At 41.2% G+C, this 22489-nt stretch overlaps 1 protein-coding gene across 1 annotated transcript; it reads right to left on the bottom strand.

The window, feature by feature from the left end:
• Window positions 1-613: 613 nt before the first annotated feature.
• DAD1 (defender against cell death 1) lies at window positions 614-19105 on the bottom strand. The gene is made up of 3 exons (XM_058540998.1): window positions 18840-19105; window positions 10142-10316; window positions 614-855 (listed from the first exon to the last, which is right to left on the bottom strand). The coding sequence occupies exons 1-2, from the start codon at window positions 19048-19050 to the stop codon at window positions 10186-10188; spliced, it is 342 nt and encodes a 113-aa protein (XP_058396981.1). The 5' UTR covers window positions 19051-19105; the 3' UTR covers window positions 614-855; window positions 10142-10185.
• Between the last annotated feature and the right edge of the window lie 3384 nt (window positions 19106-22489).

Raw genomic sequence — 22489 nt, 5'->3', positions numbered from 1 at the left:
TGCCTAGACTCCAGCCAGCAGACTTATTGTTCTACCCACGCTGTGTCATGAACTCTGATTTTAAGCAGGTTACAAATCTGAGCTTCAATTCCTTCACCTATCTAACGAGGACTGGAACCCGAGATAATCACAAGAACAAAATGAGAGAATATTTGTGAAGGTGATTTGGAGAGTACTGTATTCTATAAATAAACCCCTACTTTTTGCACTCTGCTTACACTGCCTAAGAGATACATATTTCACTTTTCACCACTAAAGCATACTGAAACAGATGTAAATGTGGAAGCACACGCTTAAGTTCAATATCTAACAAAGCGCTTAATGATGCAATTCCAGGAACGCATTGTGTCATAAGAGCGGAACCACCTGTAACAATTAAAAGATTAGTGAAGGATTACCACCAGCTCCAGGGGAAAGACAAACGGCCATCGTTTCCCAGGGTTGTCAGCACTGCCTTTGTCATTAACTTCAATACACTTAATGAAAACATGGGGGTAGATGCCTAGTTGCAAGTTATCAACTCCAAAAGAGCTCTGCACAGAGGACTGAAGGAAAAAAAGAATTTTAATACCAACAAAGAATAAAAACAAAAAAACAGAGCCAGAGGCATAGGAAGGAGTGGCATGGAGCTTTTTAATTTGGAAGGCAAAAAGATTACACTTAATGCAAGGCAGAGGTCGTGTTAACAAATGCTCATTACAAAGCTGTTCTGACATACAAGCCAGGGATCCTCTCTGGGCTCTCCACCTGCACACCAAATCAGAGGCGGTAGTAACTATAAATCTGAAGAAAATCCATGTGTCCAACAAGCTGCCATCTCAAGAGCTCTTCTCCAGGGGAAATCAAAAAGTGAACCTAAAAGAAAGCAACAGAAAGGTAAGAAAAGATATCTAAAGTTTTAAAAATGTCCCATGATACTACAGACAGCAAGGTCCCCATGTTTAGATGTAAATTCTAAACCCACGAAGACAGTTAAGCGATTCCCAAATTCTGGACAGTATTTAAGACAGGCTAGAACAACCAGAACAAAGTAAATATTTTTCACAGAACATTTTATAGAGGTATCCATAAAAATTAATGTTCAAATCTGTATTCCAAGCACAGCAAGGCAAAACTGACTTGGAACTGTAGACATGGGTTCTAACTGCAGCTCCACAGTTAATTAGCTGCACAACTTCACGCAAGCCACTGTGACCTCTCTGGGCCCACAAACTCTTTTGAGGTGAGGGGGTTGCAGTTTAGCCTAAAGAGCTTTTCTGGATTTAGAAAGCTCATAAAGCACTAAATTCCAGTTTTGTGGGGGATGGAAGAAGGAAGAATTCAAGAGAGAAAATAGTGGAAAATTTCCAATCTCAGATTTAACAAAGGACCGAAACAGAAGAAATAATTTTATTCTCATTTAAAGATAAGGTTATTTTTGGCAAGAAGAAGATGGAGAACAATTCCAAGAGAAGTGGCCACATTGCTGCTACAGTCAGAGGGGACTGGGAGCTGTGAGTCGTGAGCTAGAGCCCCATCCTGCAAACACAGGCTTCCTTTCCAGTGCCCGCATCCAACGTCCCCCACCCTCCCAAAGCTGCCCACCTGGTGTGCTCCACTATGGATGCGGCCAGAAAGTGACCCCTTGGCCCTAGGGCCTCCAATGTCTCTAGCCATAAACAGCCAATTTTCCTGCAGAGTGCCATAAAAATGCTGTAATCTTCTATGTGAGTCATGACTTGAAAAACGTTGGGGAACATTACCTTTCAGAAGAGCTGGGTTAGGCCTGCAGGTAAAAGGGCACCACCTTATTCTGTGTATTAGTTCAGGTGACCGGAGATGCTAGCATCAGAGCTTAAAGGAAAGCTCTTAGTCTTCCGGCCAGAGTGCTTTTATTTCCCTAACAATGGTATTTAGAGAAAAGCCACATAATTGCAGAACATTCCTGCATCAGTGGAATTGTGAGAAATGTGTAAAAGACAGAGCAAAAACAGGGAAGAAAAAGTGTTCACAGTGCCAAACAAGAACAAACAGACCTACTAAAACTCACCTATTCACTCTATCAAATTTCTTAAAGCAAACTCTGACAGTACACTATGAACGAAAATAACACATCAGCTTTAATGGTCAAGGTGAGAGAGGACTAGAACACAGGGCCATTTCAGTGAAGAGCTTTGACACATTTAGAATTTTAAAGAAATCCTAGTTTAGTACAAAAGCCAAGTTTTGAGACTCTATGATATTAAAACATTTAAATCTAAGACACCGGGGCTGGTCCATCTAGAAACAAAAATGACTCATGAGAGAAAGTCTCTTTGATAGTGGTTTTCAGAAAATTCTATTTACAAAGACCTGCTCCCTTCTTTTAAGGCAGAAATATATTTACCAGACAGTATCCTAAAAGCAGAGGTTCTAGGATTCTTTGAAATGTCAGTTCAACAAAACTGGACTATTCAACAGCTCAGAAGAATGGTTTCAACTGCTAACCAGGGTTTAAAGGTTTCAGGAAACTGACTAATAAAATTTCCTCCCGATATTGAGACATGCAAAATGGAAGACACCTACGGAGAAAAGTTAGCACGACTTCTTCAGTCTACCTCACCCATGCAGAAAAGACAGCGCCATTTGATCAGTCTGTTCTAATCATCTTAAGAGAAAGCAAGGCACAAACACAAAGAACTGTTAAAAATAATTACTCTCTGTATGGATACAAAAGATAATGCCAGACAGGGTCATTTCTACTTGGAATCTGTATTCTTCTCCAGCACCATCTCTATTCAGACACCAGCACTGAGCAGATATGCTCAAATACTGATTTTCCTTCAAATCCATCTCATCCTGGATCCTGGTCACCAAATTAAAACTGAAATTAGATAAAATGTGAATCAAAGACCACTCTACAGAAATTCTAGGTTCAGAACTCAGTTTGAATCACTACAACTTCAGATAGCAAGGATCGTATATTTTTAAAAATGAAAGGAGTTTTAGACATCAGCTAGGCTGGTCCTCTCATTTTATAGACGAGCAAACTATAACCTAAGAGTTTGACAGATCTGTCCTGAGCTGTGCTGTCCAACACCATAGCCACTAGCCACAGGTGACAATTTAAACTAAGTTAAAATTAAAAATTCAGTTCCTTGGTCACCTAGCCGCATTTCAGATGTTCAATAACCACACGTGGCTAGTAGCTACTATACTGGGTAATGCAGACTTTGAACATTTCCACATTACAGAAAGTTCTATTGGACACCACTGGTCCAGGGTCACCCTCTCTGGATCAAGCCAGGTGTCCTGATCCGCATTCTTCTGCATTTCTTCTGGATCATATTAAAGATGACTGACTTTTTAAAAACATTTTAGATATCCTGTCTTCATCCTTGATTACCAACCTCTTCTAAGTTTTTCCCATTTAAAAAAAAGCAAGTTTAATATTTTTAATGAAAACTTGCTAACAAAAAGACGCACATATTCATCATCCAAAAGTATTCGAACATAATAGAGAGGAAGGAATATAAAAGTTTGGAATCAAAAATGTCTGTTATCAAGTTCCCACTCAGTCACTTATTAGTTCTAGGGCCTAGACAAGTCAACTTAAATTTCACCAAGGTTGGGCCAGCCCGGTGGCTTAGCGGTTAAGTGCGCGCGCTCTGCTGCTGGCGGCCCGGGGTTCGGATCCCGGGTGCGCACCGACGTAGCGCTTCTCCGGCCATGCTGAGGCCAAGTCCCACATATAGCAACTAGAAGGATGTGCAACTATGACATACAACTATCTACTGGGGCTTTGGGGGAAAAAATAAATAAATAAAATTAAAAAAAAAATTCCCCAAGGTTTAATTACCTCCTGTGTAAAATGGGAATACCACTGTTTCTCTCCCTCCAGCATACGGCGGGCAATGAGGATCACATGGGTTAACGCACGTAGAAGTGTATGTGGACTATGAGTCCTGCAAGCCTGGTAATGTGCTAACTGTAAAACATTTTACAAATGTCGTCCAGTTTTGTAAAAGGCCTCATACAAACATTGTACATTTGTTATAGATAGTCACACTTTAACTTTCCACCTCCTGTGAACGGATGATGGGAATCTGATAATATGGATAAAAAGCAACAACTGAAGAAAAAAAGCAAGAAGGAAAAAAAAAGCAAAGCTCAATTGAGGATCCACACAAACAGCCCAATCCTCCTCAAACACAATGGGCACTATCAAGAATTCCATTAATCAGAGGCTTTAACAGCTGCAAGAGACTGATGAGCATTCAGGCCAATCCCCTCACTGTGCAGATGGGGAAACTGGGCCTCACAGACAAGCTTATTTGTCCATTCAACCAGTTAACAGAGCAACATCTACAATGCAGATCTCATTCCATTGTGCCCACCCCATCGCCCCTCGTATGAATTTTTTCCTTGGCTTCTTTCTTCCACAGCACTTTCCCATCTTAGCATCCACGCAACTAATGATGTAACTATTTTATATAGCATTTTCTTGAAGTTGAAAATGATTTATTAATGCATATACTCATTCCATAAACATGCACTGTGACTGTTGGCCCTGTGCTAGGCCCTGAGGTCCCTCTCCTCAGGGAATTGAAGAGTCCACTGGGAGAGACAGGAAAGCGTATGAATAGTTTCATAACAATGTGGTAAGTGCCACATTAAGGGCATGCAGAGGATCCAAGAGCCCTGAGAAGAGGCTCCTATGCAACCCGGGGGTGAGATGACCTGTAGCAGGAATCATCCAAGCTGCAAGGATGGAGAAAATAAGGCAGGAGTTAGGGCAGCAATGAACTTCATAAACACAAATCTACTTGATATTATCTCTCTTTTTCCTTTTTTAGGTAGCTTTAAATGAACCAAATATAAAATAGAGCTCAATCACCAATTAGAGAGTCACCAATTTTTTTTTTAAGTAAACAAAATAAGCAGATTCAGGTTTTAAGAATAATAGGTAAAGAATTAATCTCACCCTCCAACCAGGGGGAAAAGGGGTTGAAAAAGATTATAATGTGCTTAACTCAAAATATTTTTTACAAATTTAGAAGAGCTCCCTTTTTGAGACTTATTTGGCGGCTAGACTTAATATACAGTGAAATATCAAAGAGAAAATGAACTAAAAACTAAACAGCCCCTCAACAAAAAACTAAAGATAATTGCCAACGGAGGGTCATGTTGGGAACAAAAACAGGTCTAGAATGAACCAAAAAGGGAGCTCTTAAACTGACAAGAAAAGGAAATAAAGGGAAAATCTGTGGGTCTTCATGCACATGGTCTTCCCTGTGTAACAAAACCCTGGGGCCACTTTAAGGTTGCATGCCCTTTGGTGCCTAACTCGACACTGCCCACTTCTGGCCAGAATGTAAAGCAACCCCCACCCAGCTTCTAAGCCCACTTGGACCTCTGCTGCCCTCCTGTGACTAGAAAGAAACTAGGTTATATCACAAAGGTATCAGTGGTTTCTTCCCCCAAACTCAACTTTCACGCCTTGTAGCACATTTTTCCAGCATATAAAATGTACAATCCACTAGATGGCAGCAGAGCCTAAAGAATAACATTTAGATTCCCTTCCAGAGGTAATTTTCTAGATCACTGTACTTTACTGATAAATTCAAAAAGCCAGCAGCAATTGCGTGTTTGTAAATAGTACTGTTTGTCAGTTATGTTCTGCCCAGCCCTGTAGCCCCCTAGCTCCAGCCAGGATTAAACACTGTGAATATTAAAGACCTGTAGGAGAACAGCTTCCATTATAAAAACAAAACAACACTAACAAGGTTTTAGCACAAGCACTTGGCTAACAATCTCCTCCAGGCTGGGCACTCCTCCAAGTTCAGGTTTGTCCCTTTGTGCCTGGTTCACTTTCCCTCTGATCCAGGGCCCAAGTCATCAGGAATTTTCCCTCCCAAACTCTGACTTCATGTAGCTATGTCCCTCTTTTCTTCATTTCCCTTCAGAACACCTGAGATAAGCTGACATCTTTTGAAACGAATTTCACAAAGAGACACAGAAAAACAAAACAGAAAATATTTACAGATAATATGTAAATTTTTAAATATTCACATCTAATGACCTTCTGTGCCACGCTCAATTTCCTGCACCTAAAGGCCAAACGCTGATCATTATTTCAGGTGTGTGTGGATTCTCCCAACTCAGAAGCTCACTAGCAGCATTTCTCACTAGCAGCATTTCCATTTTTATGATAATCTAAAAAACATTATGAGTCTGTTCTTGACCACAGGGACAGTGTGGGAGATCAAAATTGGCCACCTCAAAATATGTCTCTTCACCTTGATTATTTTCTCTGAAGGAGATTTGAGCTTCCCCAAAAACTGCCTAAAAGCAATAGACTGGGAGAAGCCTTGCTAAGCCCATTCTTATCAAAGTTCTGTTTAACGGAAATCTTCCATTTGTAAGGGTATCTCCCTCTCTGTACCAGGAAGAAGGGGGGATGACCTTATCTCTAGAAACTCTTATCAGTGCGGAAGGGGAGGACTTAAATCTGCATACTCTTGATCACTGTGCTTTCTGGTCATCTCCCATAGTTGACTCCCTGACCCCGAACATCCTCCTTTGTCTACCTGAATATGCTATCCAAGGTGAAAACCTTTGCCATTTGTCAAGAAACTCAGTTTCCCTGGTTTCTCCCATGTATACATGTTATAAAGCCTTGTTTGATTTTCTCCTGCTATTCAGTCTCACATCAATTTAATTGTAGCCCAGCCAGAAAGGACCCAGAGTGGGTAGAGGATAGTCTTCCTCCCCTTCAACAGCCACCTATAACCAGTGCTGCCAACTAAGCAGCTACCTTTTATCACACGGTTTCTCAAACCACCATCTTTGGACATGTTTTCAGGAGACCACAAAGTCTGAAGTTTGGAAAAGGTCGTATTAATAGAGTTAGGTTTTAAATTAGTCCTGGCTGAACAAAACTGCCATGAAGGAGTTCAAGTCTTACAGCAGAGGGAAGGAACTGGAAAGTGATTCAAAGGAACTTCATCTGAATCTACAATGTTTAATTTGTTCAAAATCTGTTAATTCCAGGTGGTGGATACATGGGTGTTTGTTGTACCATTCTCTGCACTTTTCCGTATTTTTCAAATCATCACAATAAAAGCAGAAAAAAAAAGCATAGTAATAAGGGGGAGGATGGTGATGAAATAACTGTGGTAACTTTTTTTTTCGGTGAGGAATATTGGCTCTGAGCTAATATCTGTTGCCAATCTTCCTCTTTTTGCTGAGAAATATTGACTCTGAGCTAACATCTGTGCCAATCCCTCTATTTTTTTATATGTGGGACAACACCACAGCATGGCTTGATGAGTATCGTGTCGGTCCGCACCTGGGATTCGAACCTACGCACTCCGGGCCGCTGAAGCTGGGCGTGCAAACTTAATCACTACGCCAACAGGCCAGCCCCTGTGGTAACTTTTTAAACACATTTCTTTAATTCTGCAATTGTCAAATACTTTATAGTAAACAACCTTAAGCATAAATGGGGTGTAAAATTTTTTTTTGAAGTCAGACTGGATTACCAGACTTACTAGTTATAAGATTTCTAGCAAGGCTATCCTCATGAAGTTACTTTGAAAATAAGACACAGAACGAGAAGCACGTAAAACCTGGCCCACCGTGAGCACTCACTATCTGTTAACTTCCATACTTCTCCTTCAATAAATTTATTTTTTTAACACAATGCCATTTGCTTTTGATCTGCCTCTTCCAGAGTAGCTGCTGGTTTTAAACGTCACCCCCACATTCATGCAAGAGCAGTACACTGTTTCTTCTTTTTATACCCAACTCTCAACGTACTTGGCAAGTATGGAGAATATTCAATCTGTTTTGTTCTACTCTCTGAGTTGGTATAAATATTGAGAGCTCACTTGGAAACTATTTTAAAAGTGTTTTGGCACCCTGCACATAGAACTGAGTTAGAATCACATAAAAAGGGCAAATAGGTGTATATTTAAAAACTGAGAGCAGGATAGTATAGTTTATACCAAATGAAGGATCTCTGTGAAAAACCCCCTGGGCAGTCCCCCAGAGAGAGGATTTTTCTATGAACATACTCTATAGAATGATTTAACACTGCAATGTGGGATTGGAAGATTTTGCTGTAACTTGGGCCCATAATTCCCAGCTGAACAGGTGGCCCTAGGTTGTTAATATGGTCTGCAGTACAGTTTCTGCTGAGCCTGCTTTTTTGTCTCTGTTTTTGTCATAATTTTGAAATATGAAGCTCTCTGCAGCAGAGTCCTCTGCCAGTCACGACAGCCCTAGAAAATAATTTTCCGTGATTTGGTATCTCCCTGAGCCTAGAGAACATTCTTGAAACCTTTGCTCTGTCCCCTTCTTAAGCATACACAACTCATCTGGAAAAAATAACTTTAGAAATCTAGAGTAAGGCAACCAGAAGACTTATGACCTTTCCAGCAAGGTTACTATCAGAGAGCCAAAGGTCACTCATGATGTTTGCAGGTGTAAGGAGGTCAATGGTGGGTCAGTTTTCTAGCTGTACTCAAGGAGTTATCACTGGTCAGACACCTTGTCTGCTGCCTCTGCTCCCAGATGACACAGTGAGTGGCTCCCTTCTCTGGACTCCCACAGCACTCTGTTCAGATCTTCAGTGTGCCTCTAACTATGTTGTATTTTAACTGCTATGTTTACTTCTCCCTTAGAGATTGTTCATTCTTGAGTGTAGGAGCCACATTTTACTTTTCTTTGTATTCCCAGTAACAAGGCATTGACTGGCACATGGAAGGGGGTGGGGGACAACTCAAGTCCTGATCTGGTCTCTAAAGAGTTCAATCGTATTAGAATAGTAGAAAGAAGTGGTTCTCAAACTTTTTCACTGAAATAAACCATCTCTGTCAACTTATCATTACCAAAAATGAAACCTTACCTGAACTAACAGAACTGTTTTTGAGGCAATTATCAATAATGAAAAGGATTTATGTAACATTATAAGTAACTGATTCATTCATGCCAGAAATTGAAGTATAATCACTGTCACATTACTGCATACGCTTTGCACATGGTTGCTCTGAGTCTTGTGTTAGCTTTCTGATTAGTACAAAAATGATATCTCTCCAAGTAGCGGCAGAAAGAGGTTGGTCCTGGGATATTCTTCCCCTAAACAGGATAACATTCCTAAGTTTCTCTTTTCTCTACCACCAATAGCAACACAAACTTTCGTAGTGGAAAAGCCAAGAAAAGAGGGCATTCATTCATCAGTAAGCTGCGTACGGTCCTGGAAGAGCACTGGGCCAAGGGCAGCACTGGACAGAGGCCCTACTCTGCAACCACTTAACTATGTGGCCAGGGCAGGCCACTGGATTATTCTGAGCCTCTGTTTCCTCACATATAAAATAACAGTATTGATATACAGTTTGGAAAATACCACATACTTCTTAGAGCTTCAGGATTCTGCTTGGGAGGGAGCGACGGAGGGGAGGTCATACCACACATGAAGGAGAGGCCAAGCAGAGAGGGCTTTTCAACCTCTGTGAACCAAAACAACTTCGGCTCCGCTGCTGTTTATTTACTGAGATTCTATATGAGAGTTTTTTAGAAAAAAGGAGCTCTACTGCTAGAAAAGGAAAAATGGCAAATGAACCAAACGACATCTCATCCTATACTTTAAAGTCTTCTCCCAAGCTAATCCAACTTCTCCATTTATTTCTAGTTTAGCACATATATTATTAGCAAATGGCCACAGTCATTCATTCAGCATATACTGGATGTCTTTCAAGTGTAAGCACTATACTAGGTACTATGAGGACAATGGTCCAGCATTTAAAGTCATTTGAGATCAAAATCAGAAAAAAATTATAGAGCAAATCTAAAGACAAAACTACAATTTATGTCTCTTCCAAGATCTTGGAGTTATTTTCATGGAGTTATTGGTGCAGAAATTAATGTATTAGCTACAGGCAAACTCTCATTTTCTGTTATCTTAATGATTTGCAGAACAGTGAGAAGAGAAGGCAATGACCAAGAGCGGCAGCACTGATGAATCATGATGATATTAACGCATACTCTGCAGAGCGATGGAAAATTCTGCAAACGTCTTATCAGCAATATACAAACCTTACCAACCATGATCAAAACCAGCCCCATCCAATTTCTATTTCTAAAATCAACATATGGGACAAGGACTATGATCACCACTTACATTCTTCTAGTCTCCAACTCCTGAAGTAAGTAAATGGGAATGATTCAGCCAACGAAGTTCATGACAACAAGGTGCAGGATGGTGCTGGCAAAGAGAAAATCAGCAAAGGCTCGCTCTGGGGAGATGCCTTGGAAATCCGCTTTGTTCTGTGGGTTGATCTGTATTCTCAGGCAAACTGTACAAGAAGCAAAACACAAATATGATTACCTAGAAGTATAAAACAAATATGACTGCTAAAGAACACACACATACTCTATGACCCAACAATTCTATTCTACAGAAATGATGCAAAAGTGCATCAAAAGGCATGTACAGGAATGATACCCATGAGAGGCCCAAACTGGAAATCATCTAAACATCTAACAACAGTAAAATGGATAAATTGTAGCATATGCATACAACAGAATACTATACAGCAATAAAAAAGAACTTCATAACATGGATGAATTCTACAAACATAATGTTGAGCAACACAATCCAGACACAAAAAGTACATGCTGTATAAGTCCATGTACTTTAAGCTTACCATGAAGGCAAAACCAATCTATGGTAATACAAGTCAAGATAGTGGTATTTATCTGTCACAGGAGAGGTGACTGGGAAGGTGCAAGGAGGTGGCCTTAGGGTGTTGGTAATGTTTTATGTCTTGATCTAGGTGGTGGCTAGATGGGCGAATTTAAAAATGCAAGTTGTATACCAAAGTTTTACATTCTTCATTGTTTGTTAAAGGAAAAGTAAAGGAAAAAATACGACTTAGAGTTAGGATAAAAATCAAAGGCTTATGCAGAAAAATATATATAACCAAAAAATCTTTAGAACTCTCTTAACTCTTAAGTTTATAATTGTACCCAGATTTGAAAGTAGCTGACGCAGTAAGGAAGGGGCTGGTCTCAATGACAAAAAATTATGAAAATGTGAATTATTTTCTAATGGAATGTGCAAAACATTGGATAGCAGAGATTATAAACATAAGATGCTTATCCACAAGGACCTCATAGTTGTAGATAATCTTTGATCTCCAAGCTGCTCGTCTCAAAAAAAGCAAGAACCCTAAGCTACATAACTTTGAGAGAGAACTCTCCACTGCCACATTCTATACCCTTGAAGAATCCAACACGATACATCAGCCAGTCACCATCTGACATGAAAAGGAAGCTCCAGGAATACACTTTTCTGAAATATCTTTACGCCTGTGATAATGATTACACTACTTAAGAAAACCCAAATTTGCTTTGGGCTAATATCCATTCCATCACTACCCAAGAGAAGGCAACAAACTGAGATCTAACCCAAAGGTCAGTAAACTACCAGATTACCTCTCCAGAATCCATCACCATGGCAAGAGACCTTCATTATGCTTAAACATGTAAACACAGTGGAAGCACCACTGATCTTTTCAGACACCTGGACCATTCAAACTTTGAAGGACAATGACTGAAGCAAGGGCAAGCAATTAACATCCTGCTGTGCAGAGTACAGCTTGGTTCATCCATTTGGGAGAGCACCTGGCAATAACTATTAATATTTAGAATGTTTTTACTTTTTGACTAAGGAATTTATCTTACAGAACAAAGACATGCTAACAGCATGTTTGTCAAGATGAAAAAAAGTGAAAACGGGCCAAATGTCATCAAAGGAATTATTTAAATAAATTATACTAGACATGCAACGAAATCCCATGCAATTATTCAAAAGAATGAGATAAATTCTCAATAGGTTGACAGTAAAGATATGCAAGGTATATTATGTGAAAAAAGACAAAAAAATTATTCCATTCCATATATCTCTTAAAAATATATATAGATGTATATACAATTATTTTCTCATTTGTTTTAGCTGGCATCTAGGGAAAAATGTAGAGAAATAGTACTAAACTATTAACAGTGGCTATTGGGGTACAGGACAGCAGTAGAGTAGTGTTTCGGGAAACAGGAGGGGACAAAAGAAGAGAAGCTCCCCATGAAGATACAGTAATGAATTGATGTGTTATCATTATCATGATCATAGTAACCCAGTTATTTCAATGACAACATAAGAACCAGAGTCCTAAGGAGATGGAAAGGACCTTGGAGGTCATAAAGACCAACACCTCATTTGATGCATAAAATGCCCAAGAGGTGGTGGGGTGGGCATGCTGGGGGAAGCTCCATGAATCACCTGGGAAGCTTTCCAAAGTACACTCACCACTTCCAGAATCTGATAAGCCATCCCCAGTTGGAGAATTACAAACCTTCCAGAGTCTGTGTTACCGATAGGGGCGTCATACCCCTCAGATGCACTGGGCACAAAAAAGGCAAAGAACACCTGTTCAAACAGCTCCTCCACAAATGACCCTTCAGTCTCCCCCCAGCATTTCCAAAGATGGAAATTTACTACCTCCTGAGGCAGCCTGCTCCATTATAGCAGTTCTAATTTAATCTATCTCCTTAAACCTTCCTTCACCCAGCAAAATATTTACTGAGCATCTACGATGTGCCATGCATCACCTTGAGTGCTGGGAATATGGCACAGAGCAAGAAAGACAAGAGTCTGGCTCCCAAGAAACTTACATCCAATGGAAACATAACAAATAAAAAAACAAATAAACAAGGAAATATACGTGCTATAAAGAAAATCAAACAAAGTAATAAGAGAGTGACTGGGAAGCTATTTTTCATTTGGTGATCACAGATGGCTTCTCTAAGAAGCTGCTATTTAAGACCAAAACCTGAAAGACAAGAGCCAAGCATGCAAAGATCTGGGGGCAGAGCAACACACGTAGCAAGAACAATCTTGACACGCTGTAGGTACAACAGGCCAGACTGACCAAACTCTAGTGATCAAGGGCAAGAGGGAGACAAGGGCCAAATCCTGTGGGGCTTTGTAAGGCTCAGTAAAGAGTACGGATGTAGTTCTAAGTGCGATGGAACATTTCAGAGTTTTGAGCAAATGAATAACATAATCTGATTTACATTTTTTACGGTTGCTAGAACTGCAATGTGGAGAATGGTTTACAGAATTAAAGAGGCAGTGGAATCATGTAGGAGCCCAAGAGCTCACGTAAGGTAGTAAAAATGGACATAAGTGAAAAGATCCAGGCTATGTTTTAGAGAACACAGGGCTTGCTGATGAAATGGATGTGGAAGATAAGAGAAACCAAGGAAACCTCCTAAATTTTTAGCTTCAACAACTCTACCACTGTTGACACTGTGCACTGACTGGTGAAGAGGCAGATGGCTGGGCGGGAAGGTTCAACCCGGAGGTGTGTATCAGACACCAAGTGAAGATGTCAACTGGGCAGTTGGTTTACTAATTTGGAATTCAGGGGACAGGTCAGAACTAAAAATATAAATGTGGTAGTTGTAGTTATAGGGGTCTAGAACCACACCCTCAGACAGATAAGCACCTAGCACAAACAGTAGGAAGGAAAAATCAATGAGGTGAGAAGGAACAACCAGGAGAGTGTAGTGTTGCAAAAGCTTCGAGAAGAAAGTATTTTACACATAAGGAAGCAGCCAACCATGTTAAATGCTAAATGTTGCCGAGCATTCAGGTAAAGTGAGGCAAACGGCTACTAGATTTGGCAAGATGGCAAGAGCAGTTTCACTGGAGTGGTGGGGACAGACAACCACCAAGTGAGTTAAGGAAAGAATGGAAAGTGAGAAAGCATAAACAGCAACTGGACTATTCTTTCAAGCAATTCTGTCATGACAGAGAAGAAACGGAATGGTAGCTGGAGGGGTATCTGAGGTCAAATGGATTTTTTTTTTAATTGGACAACATTAGAGCATGTTTGTATGATGGGAATGATCCAGTAGAGAATGGAGGGATGGCTGCAGAAGCTGAGTCCCTGAGTGAGCAAGAGAAGACTGGATCCTCTACACAAGGGAAGGAGTTGGCCTTTGACAGAACAGGGACACATCACCCACCATCATGGGAAGCAAGTCAGAGCAGGGGCAGAGGTGCAGATGGGCTGCTGTGATTCCTTGGTGGGAAGATGAAAGGATTCCTGGCTACTTCTTTTTTAGTGAGAAAATAAAGCAAGATCATCAACTGAGAATAAAGGAAAAAAGGAAATAAAGAAGAAAGTGAAGAGAGAAGTTATGAAGCATATTTTGGAACAGCAAACATACCAGGAAAGTATTATAGGACCACTGGGCAGGACTGAGCACCCATCTGTGTTCCTATTCTCACCAATACTTCTCCATCACAGCACTACATCCATATTTACTTGTCTGTTATCTCCCACTAGATTATAAACTCTGTGAGAATAGAGACTGAACCAACTCTGATGACCTAGTGGTTAAAGTTCGGCACTCTCACCGCTTCAGCGGCTCAGGTTCGCTTCCCAGTCAGAACCACACCCATCTGTCAGTGGCCATGCTGTGGCAGTGGCTCACAGAGAAGAACTAGAAGGACATACAACTACGATATACAACCACACACTGGGACTTTGGGGAGGGAAAAAAAAAAAAAGAGGAAGATTGGCAACAAATGTTAGCTCAGGGCAATTCTTTCCCTGCCAAAAAAAAAAAAAAGAGAGAGAGTAGAGACCATGTCTGTGTGTTTTACGGTTGAGTCCTCAGTACCCTGGCAGAGAACCTGGCACATAATTGCTCAACATTCCTTAAATTATTATAGGCATGCTCACAATTTAACTTATACAGTGTTAATCACTGAGGATGCAGAAATGAAGACAGCCCCTAGCCTCAAGGGGTTCACCTTCCAAAGGGAAGATAGACGTGCGAACAAATACAGCACAATATCAAAGTCCCAGGTCTCTCTCTCTTACACACACATACACACACACACAAACACAAGGTGAAACAGGAATATAGGAGAAAGACCTAAATCAGCTGGGCAGTCAAGGAAGGGTTCCAAACGGAAGAGCACTTGAACTATCTAAGAAATGAAGGAATTTTCCAGGCAGTCAAGCAAAGATAAAATAGCTTGAGACATCACGGCATGTTCAAAGAATAACAAGTGACTCAATGCTGGAGTATAAAGTACAGAGCAGGCAGAGGCAAGAGATGAAGCTGGAGAGATGGGCACAACCAGATCATGAAAGAGCCTGTATGCCATGAAAAAAATTTTAATTTTTCTTTGGGAGCTACAGACAAATGTCATGCAGGGAGTGGCACAATTAGATTTGCAAGTCAAATCAAACCTACAAACATAGTGAAAGATGGACTGGAGGGAGAGAGACCAGAGGCTGGTAGACCAACAAGGAAGATTACAGTAGCCTAGATAAGACATATTGAGATACTGAGTTACCAAAGATGAGGAAGTAGCAATGGATATGAAAGAGATCTAGAAATGGGACTCTCAGGCATAAGGTTGGCAAATTTCCCATCTCCTGGATAGCAGTTATGGGAGATAATATAAGGGCCCATAAATCTTATAATTTCCAAAGAAATTCTGGACCCCAGTCCACATAGTCCAACAGCTCCCATGAGACAGAAAACATTCCAGATTAGGCCTCCTTGCCTTTCAAACTGCTTTTGGATTTGTAAACTAGGGTGAACAACACTATTTTTTTTAATCCAATTTTGTTTCATATAGATTAGAGAACAGAATAGACCAAAGTTGTGAAATGACTTAAAAACTGATATCAAGCTCAAAGACTTATTTTAAGGACAGTCTTAATGTGTTCCACTTATCCCTCCTAACAAGCACTTTAAATGAGCAGAAAGAGGGATTTCAGTTAGGTACAAAAGGAAACTAGAAAGGCTGCCAACACAGGAATGTTACTCTGAAAAAGGGACAGATGTCCTCCTCTAAAGACATCTAACCACAAGAACAGCTGCTGAGGACGTTTGAAATCTGTCTGAAGAAGAAAAATATTCTACCTCTGACGTCTTTTTAAAGCCTACTATACTGTACACTGTTGATCCAAAAAAAGATTTCGCAATGGGATTTTCTACCTCTGGCTCCTTCTTGAAACCATGGGCGAGTTTCCCAGTCAGGAGGGAATAGAATAACACCAGGCTTTTTTAAAGCGTGGTAGCATTCTACATTGGTTTAAAACATACTGACCAATCTCCAAAAAGCATATGCTAAATTAACACATGCAGAAGGAATGGAAGAGAACAGAGTGCCAAAAAGAAATTAGGGAACCAGACTAAAGAACTTTTCCCTCCAATTCATCCTACTCGCTAACACCAATTTTAAGTCTTTCCCTTACTCCAATTTAAAAAAAAAAAAAAAAATCCTTAAATGCTTTCCTATCACCTACAGGATAAAATTCAAATTCCTTGGCCTGGCACTCAAAACTCTAGCATCCAGCACTACCGAATCCTTCAACATAATCTCCTACACTTCCCTCTCAGCCAAACGGGCTTCCTCCCTTCTCTTCCAACAGGAAACACAACACAAGGAAATCAGAAAACCCAGCACCATAAATAGGTACAAAGCTTCCCTTCCCAAAAATCTGAACAAAGGATAAGCTCCAAATTTCAAAATTCCCATTAAAATCATTCTCCAGTTGAGGATCTGCGCTAACAAATGGCAGAAGCAGCAGGATTTAGTAAGGCCAATGCTGTCAAAGAAATGCAAAGGATACCCTTCTGTGGCAACTATGAATTGTCATAAATCCTTTTTTTTCCCAAAAGCGACTTTCACTTCTCTGGCCCAATTATTTGTTATCTAACAGTTTTGGAAATCTCAATCCCCCATATTGACTCCACTATTTTTTTTTTTTGGCTGGGAAAGGTTCTCCCTCAGCTAACATCTGTTGCCAATCTTCCTCCTTTTTTTCCCCCTCCCCAAAGCCCTAGTACATAGTTGTATATTCTAGTTGTAGGTCCTTCTAGTTCTTTGTGAGCCACTGCCACAGCATGCCTACTGACAGACAAGTGGTGTGGTTCTGCGACCAGGAACCAAACCCAGGCCACCAAAGCACAGAGCACTGAACTTTAATCACTAAGCCATCAGGGCCGGCTCTTGACTCCACTATTAAAGTGCCCATTCACCAGGCATTCTCTTCATTGACAAGCCATTGGCTTCTCACTGGGGAGAAGGGGAAAGAGTCTGCCAATTCACTTTTAGCCACAACTGTCTCAAAAACAGGACTTGGCATAAGGAAAAACTATCTGCTTAAAAAACCTTCTGGCTTTACCACACTAATAACCTACAATTGGAGTCCACAGCCACTCTTCAGCAAACTACACTCTCCCACATAGCCCTGAGGAGTCACTCTTATGAAGTCACCATGACTTCATCAGGGAGAAAGCTTCTTTTTCTTAATTGGCTTTCAGGCTCTGCCCTATTCCTACTCTTTCCAGACCTGGAAGACAAAAATCATCAAACAAAACTCACCAGAGGTTCTCAAGATTCCTTCTCCTGCCTAGCTAATAAAATTCTTAGTCACAAACTGTATTTAGGGGAAGGAAGGGAAAGTCTAGAGCAGAGAAGGTGGTGTATCTGATGATGGTAACATATCAACACCTGAAGGCCAGGATGCTGCCAGACAACCACATCTTCGTCATCTAAGACAAAATTCAAAGATGGTAGTGAAATATCCCATTAACAGGCTAACTGCACTCCAGACTAGTCTAGTGCACAAGTCATGGAGTCCTTAGGCTTATTTTAAGTTCTGAGAGAGAGGGAAGATAGAGTATCTCTGGCATGAGTCTGAACTAGCAATCTGAATGCGTAAGCATTTTATAGGTCTATAACTTTAAGCTGTAAGGAAGTCTCCAGACAATTCTAACGCTGTATTTTGTCTGTGCCCCAACTAGACTGTAAATTCATTGAGGACAAGGAACATGAGATACCTGATGTATCCCCAAAGCTTTTACCATAATACTTTGTATTAGATTCAAAATACAATTAATGGCCTGACTCATGATGATCATGCTGAAAAAAAAAACATGAATCCTGGCATGTTTTCAAAGTCATAGAGCAGGTGATACCAGTGCCTGGAAACGTCCATGTTGCAGTAGCCGCCTATAAACTGGACCTGCTAACACTCCCTGGGCCAAGCCTGGACTCAGTATTCATTGAATCCCTGTTGAGCAAGAAGGTCAGATTTTGGCAAAAATTTACGAAGACAGTGAGCCTTCATTAAATACGGCAGTCTACAAGGCATCAAATGCTGGGAATCAGAAATAATAATAAAGCTAAAGCAGAACTATGTTGAATAAAAACTGAGTTCAGGATAGTGAGATAACAATTTCATCCACAAGAAATGATTAGGAGCAGATAAAAGTCAAAGTCAAGTAAAGAATGATTCAAGAAGCAAAGCACCTCTATTTATATGTCTTACACTGTTCACTGAAATACTTCACTGAAATGCTTCACTGAAATGCTTCACTGAAATGCTTCACTGAAGGTTAGTAGTGATTAGGCCAAGGTGAGAGAGATGCTTCAGAGTTGGGTTTTCCATTTTAAAAGTCTACCAACTTTAAAGGTGTGTTAAAGCTAAGAGAAAGTTGGAATGGTTTTCCCTGGACCAATATAAAGTGAAGTGGATCACCAGGTTGAGCAGCAGGATGAAGGTAACGGTTTCTTTCGAGATTTAATTCCACCTCCCAGGCGGCGGTTTGGTATTAAGCATCTGACCTCTCTGAGCCTCAACTTCCCCATCACAAAAGGAGGGCAATGCAGGCTCCACTCATAACTTCACGAGGCGGTGGTCTGACATAAAGGAGAAGGGTACTGTGGGAACAAAAGCAGCGCAAAGTAACACATTATTATTGCGATTACTTAGAGTCATTACCCGCTAGGATGAAGCTTCCCACACAAGAGATGAAGCCCGAGAGAAAAGAGTTGAAGGGGAAGGTCCCCACGAGGAGACAATAACCGAACTGCAGCGCCCCGGTCAGCAGTATATACAGGAGGTACGCGTCCAGCAACTTCAGACGCTGAGGAGTGGAGCTCAAGTACTCTTCTAAAAACCGCGAGATAACCGACACTACCGACGCCGACATGTCTACTCGCTCGGTACTCCGGCCCGCGCTCCAAGCTCCCAGCAGACCCCACGACCACACCGGATGTAATGCTTGCGCATGCGCACCGCTGAAGCCCAGCTCCGGCCTCCCCGATTTGCCACTTTGCGCAGGCGTAGAGGCAGGCCAAGGCGTGAAACCACTAATGCGCAGACGCAGAATATATCTACAGAACGCGAACTACAGCCAGAAAAAGCTAATGCGCCTGCGCAGTGGATCTGTCCCAGGGCTGGGGACGTGTACTCTCTTTGTCCTATTTCCGCTGCCAGGTTGGTACGCCCACAGTTGCTCTGGCAACAAGATACTTTGGGAGGAAGGGGGGAGAGGTTTTACAGCGTACAGTTTAGCTACCCGAGGGTTCCGACTCTGGTCCGCCAGCATCTTCAAAGATTAACTGGATCTGCTTTGAGGCAATGCCTGGCGCTCCCGCGGTTCGGTACTGGCTCGGCTCCACTTCTGTTAAGGGCTGTGACTGCAGATGCCTGTCCCGTACCATAGAGCAAATCGAGTTCCCCCGCAGTGAGGACCAGCGCGGCCAATCACTTTGCCGGCGCCAGTTTAGACTTGGTTATTGACGGACGGAGGTGCGGGGCCGAGGGAGGGACCTTGACCTCTACCCGAGCTGGACTCAGGATCTGGCCCTGGGGGCGCTTACAAGTAACTTCTATAGAACCTAAGCCTGCAGGTGTTCTGTACATTCAGCAAACATTTATTGGGCGCCCACTTGGGGCGACATTGTGCTAAATTGTAGGTGCCCTCGTGGGAATCAGATACAGTCTTGAAAAAGCTGCTGCTGACGGAAGGGGAGGGTGAAATGGGGAGGAGGGAGAGAACAGTTGATTAAAGCGCATGGAGTATATGATCAAGTTTAGCAGCCTGCTACTCCCAAGCTGGCATCTTGAACCCAGTGTAATAATCCAGGATGTCAGCTCTGAAAAGCCCACAAGAGCATTGCCTAGTTCAAACCCTACCGCCTACAACTCATTTTGCAGAGGAAACTGAAGGTTTGAGATTTTGTATTTTAACAAATGGGATTAACGTTTTTTTTTTTTCTTTGTGTGAGGAAGATCAGCCCTGAGCTAACATCCATGCCAATCCTCCTCTCCTTGCTGAGGAAGACCGGCCCTGAGCTAATACCTATTGCCAATCCTCCTTGTTTTTTTTTCCCCCTTTTTCTCCCCAAAGCCTCAGTAGATAGTTGTATGTCATAGTTGCACATCCTCTAGTTACTGTATGTGGGACACCACCTCAGCATGGCCAGACAAGCTGTGTGTTGGTCTGAGCCTGGTTCCTAACCCCGGGCGCCAGTAGCAGAGCATGCACAATTAACCGCTAAGCCACTATTTATATTTAAAGTTTTAACTTTTTAAAAAAATAATATCCACCTTAATTTTTGGCTTTCGCTGCCCTTTTAATTTCACATGCATCTGACCTTCCAGACCTAGTTCATCTCACCTTTCAGCTACAAGTTGTACATAACCAGGTACTTAAGTTTATTAATAACTTTGAACCATCCTAGGTACTCAAGCAAAATTCCTAAAACAGCAAGTGAACGACAATGTTCCCTCATTTTCACTTTTTATTTGTGTTTAAACTGGAAGCTATAGCGACATCAACAAAGGTACTGGTGAGCAAAGCCTTGCTTAGGGTCTAGAAGTAAGAGAAATAATCCATGTCCTAGAAAGCTTTATGATCTATTTGAAGAGATATATTCATATTCACACCCATGGAGATTTGCACTGTTATATGAACTTAAGTTCATCCTAAACTCTGTTATGCTGACAAAAAAAGAGCGGATAACCAGGCTGGTTCCTATTTGAATATAAGAAGGCAGGCAGCGTCAGTTTCTCTGACAGGTTGAACCTTTCTCCCTGCCTCATCAGCAAGTAGGAGGGTAGCTTCCTCACCAGTACTCAACTTCAAACTTTAAAAGCTAGGCTGATGCATTTTAGTCATTCAGCAGTGGATTCCTCAGGGGAGTCGATTCCATCAGCCAGGATCCTTCCAGCAGTTTCTGCCTTCTGTTTTGTCTGCCTTTGATCCATGTCAGCTATCATCATTAGCATCTCCACAAGAACTCCCAAAGAAGGAAAGCAGAAGAGATGAAAAGCCTCAAATTCACTTACTGAATGCATCCTTTTCTGAGACCTGCAAAGTCAAACACTGAGTCTAGACTACTTCACACAGCAAGAAAAAGTCTTGTTCTGTGTTCTGTTTATGGTTCTATTGAAACATTTCTGACTGATCTGTCAATAGGAAATTGCTAATACTAGTGTTGGTTTCAATAGTTTAAATCAGAATATTAATATATGTAAAAATTCATGTCCAGAGTAGTGGATAGAATGCAGGATTGAACCTTGATTCTTCTGTTTACTAGTTGACTAATCCAGGACAGGTTAATTAGTCTGGCAGCCTTATTTCCTTTTCTATAAAATGCAAATAACAATGCCTAGATCATTGGAATGTTGTGAGGATTAAATGAGATTTGTTAATATTAAGCACTTAACATGGTACTTGACACACAGTAAATGTTCAGTAAATGTTTGCTCTTCTTAACTATCATTAATCCTGGTAATTATCTATGTCTGCTTCCCCTATTTCTATGAATAATTAAAAGTTCAGCAAACTGCAGAGCCCCAATATTTTGGGCATGCAGAAGATGGCAGTAGAAGGACTGCAACATAGATGGCTCTCAAAGGGCAAATGAAATGTGTAAGTTAAAGCTGAAGTCATAGTAGACCTTAGGGGCCGGCCCAGTGGTGTAGTGGTTAAGTTCACGTCCTCCGCTTCGGAAGCCTGGGGTTCGCAGGGTCAGATGCCAGGCTCGGACCTTGCACTGCTTATCAAGCCATGTTGTGGCAGCATCCCACATAAACTAGAGGAAGATATGCACAGATGTTAGCTCAGGGACACTCTTCCTCAGCAAAAAGAGGAGGATTAGCAACAGATGTTAGCTCAGGGCTAATCTTCCTCACCACAAAAAAAAAAAAATAGAGCTTAGGAGTCTTATTACTAAAACACTGATGGCAAGGAAAATCTGTTTTCCTTCTAACCATCTTAGGTTCATTGGCCCTATAAAGTAAACTGACAAAAGATGGATTAACAAGAGAAAACAGACAGAGGTTTCTTAACATATACATCACATTTACACATGGGAATACTCAGTTGTAACTTGAAGAGGAGGTTAGAATTTGGGCTTATATAGCATCTTAACAAAAAAGCAATAAATTTTTAAAGAAATGACAAGACAAAGGAAAAGGACTTGGAGTTTCTAGGGCAGCAAATTGTTGGAAGGTAAATATATGAGGGAACTAATGAAAAATAAGGGCTAGTTAGTAAACTTTGTTATGTAGATTCCTCTGGTGCTCTCTCTCTGAGCTGGAAAGGATCTAGAGTTCTGTCTTTCCCAGTAGAGAGGTAT

The sequence above is a fragment of the Diceros bicornis genome, chromosome 5, assembly GCF_020826845.1.
Source record: "Diceros bicornis minor isolate mBicDic1 chromosome 5, mDicBic1.mat.cur, whole genome shotgun sequence".
NCBI classification, from domain to species: domain Eukaryota; kingdom Metazoa; phylum Chordata; class Mammalia; order Perissodactyla; family Rhinocerotidae; genus Diceros; species Diceros bicornis.
This window is presented reverse-complemented; position numbering and strand designations above follow the sequence as displayed.

Bases quoted from the DNA above. Each gene is read 5' to 3' on its own strand.
- DAD1 (XM_058540998.1), bottom strand. From the start codon at position 19,050: ATGTCGGCGTCGGTAGTGTCGGTTATCTCGCGGTTTTTAGAAGAGTAC. The intron at 10,317-18,839 runs GTAATGACTCTA...CTTCTTGTACAG, and splicing joins GGGAAGCTTCATCCTAGCGG to TTTGCCTGAGAATACAGATC.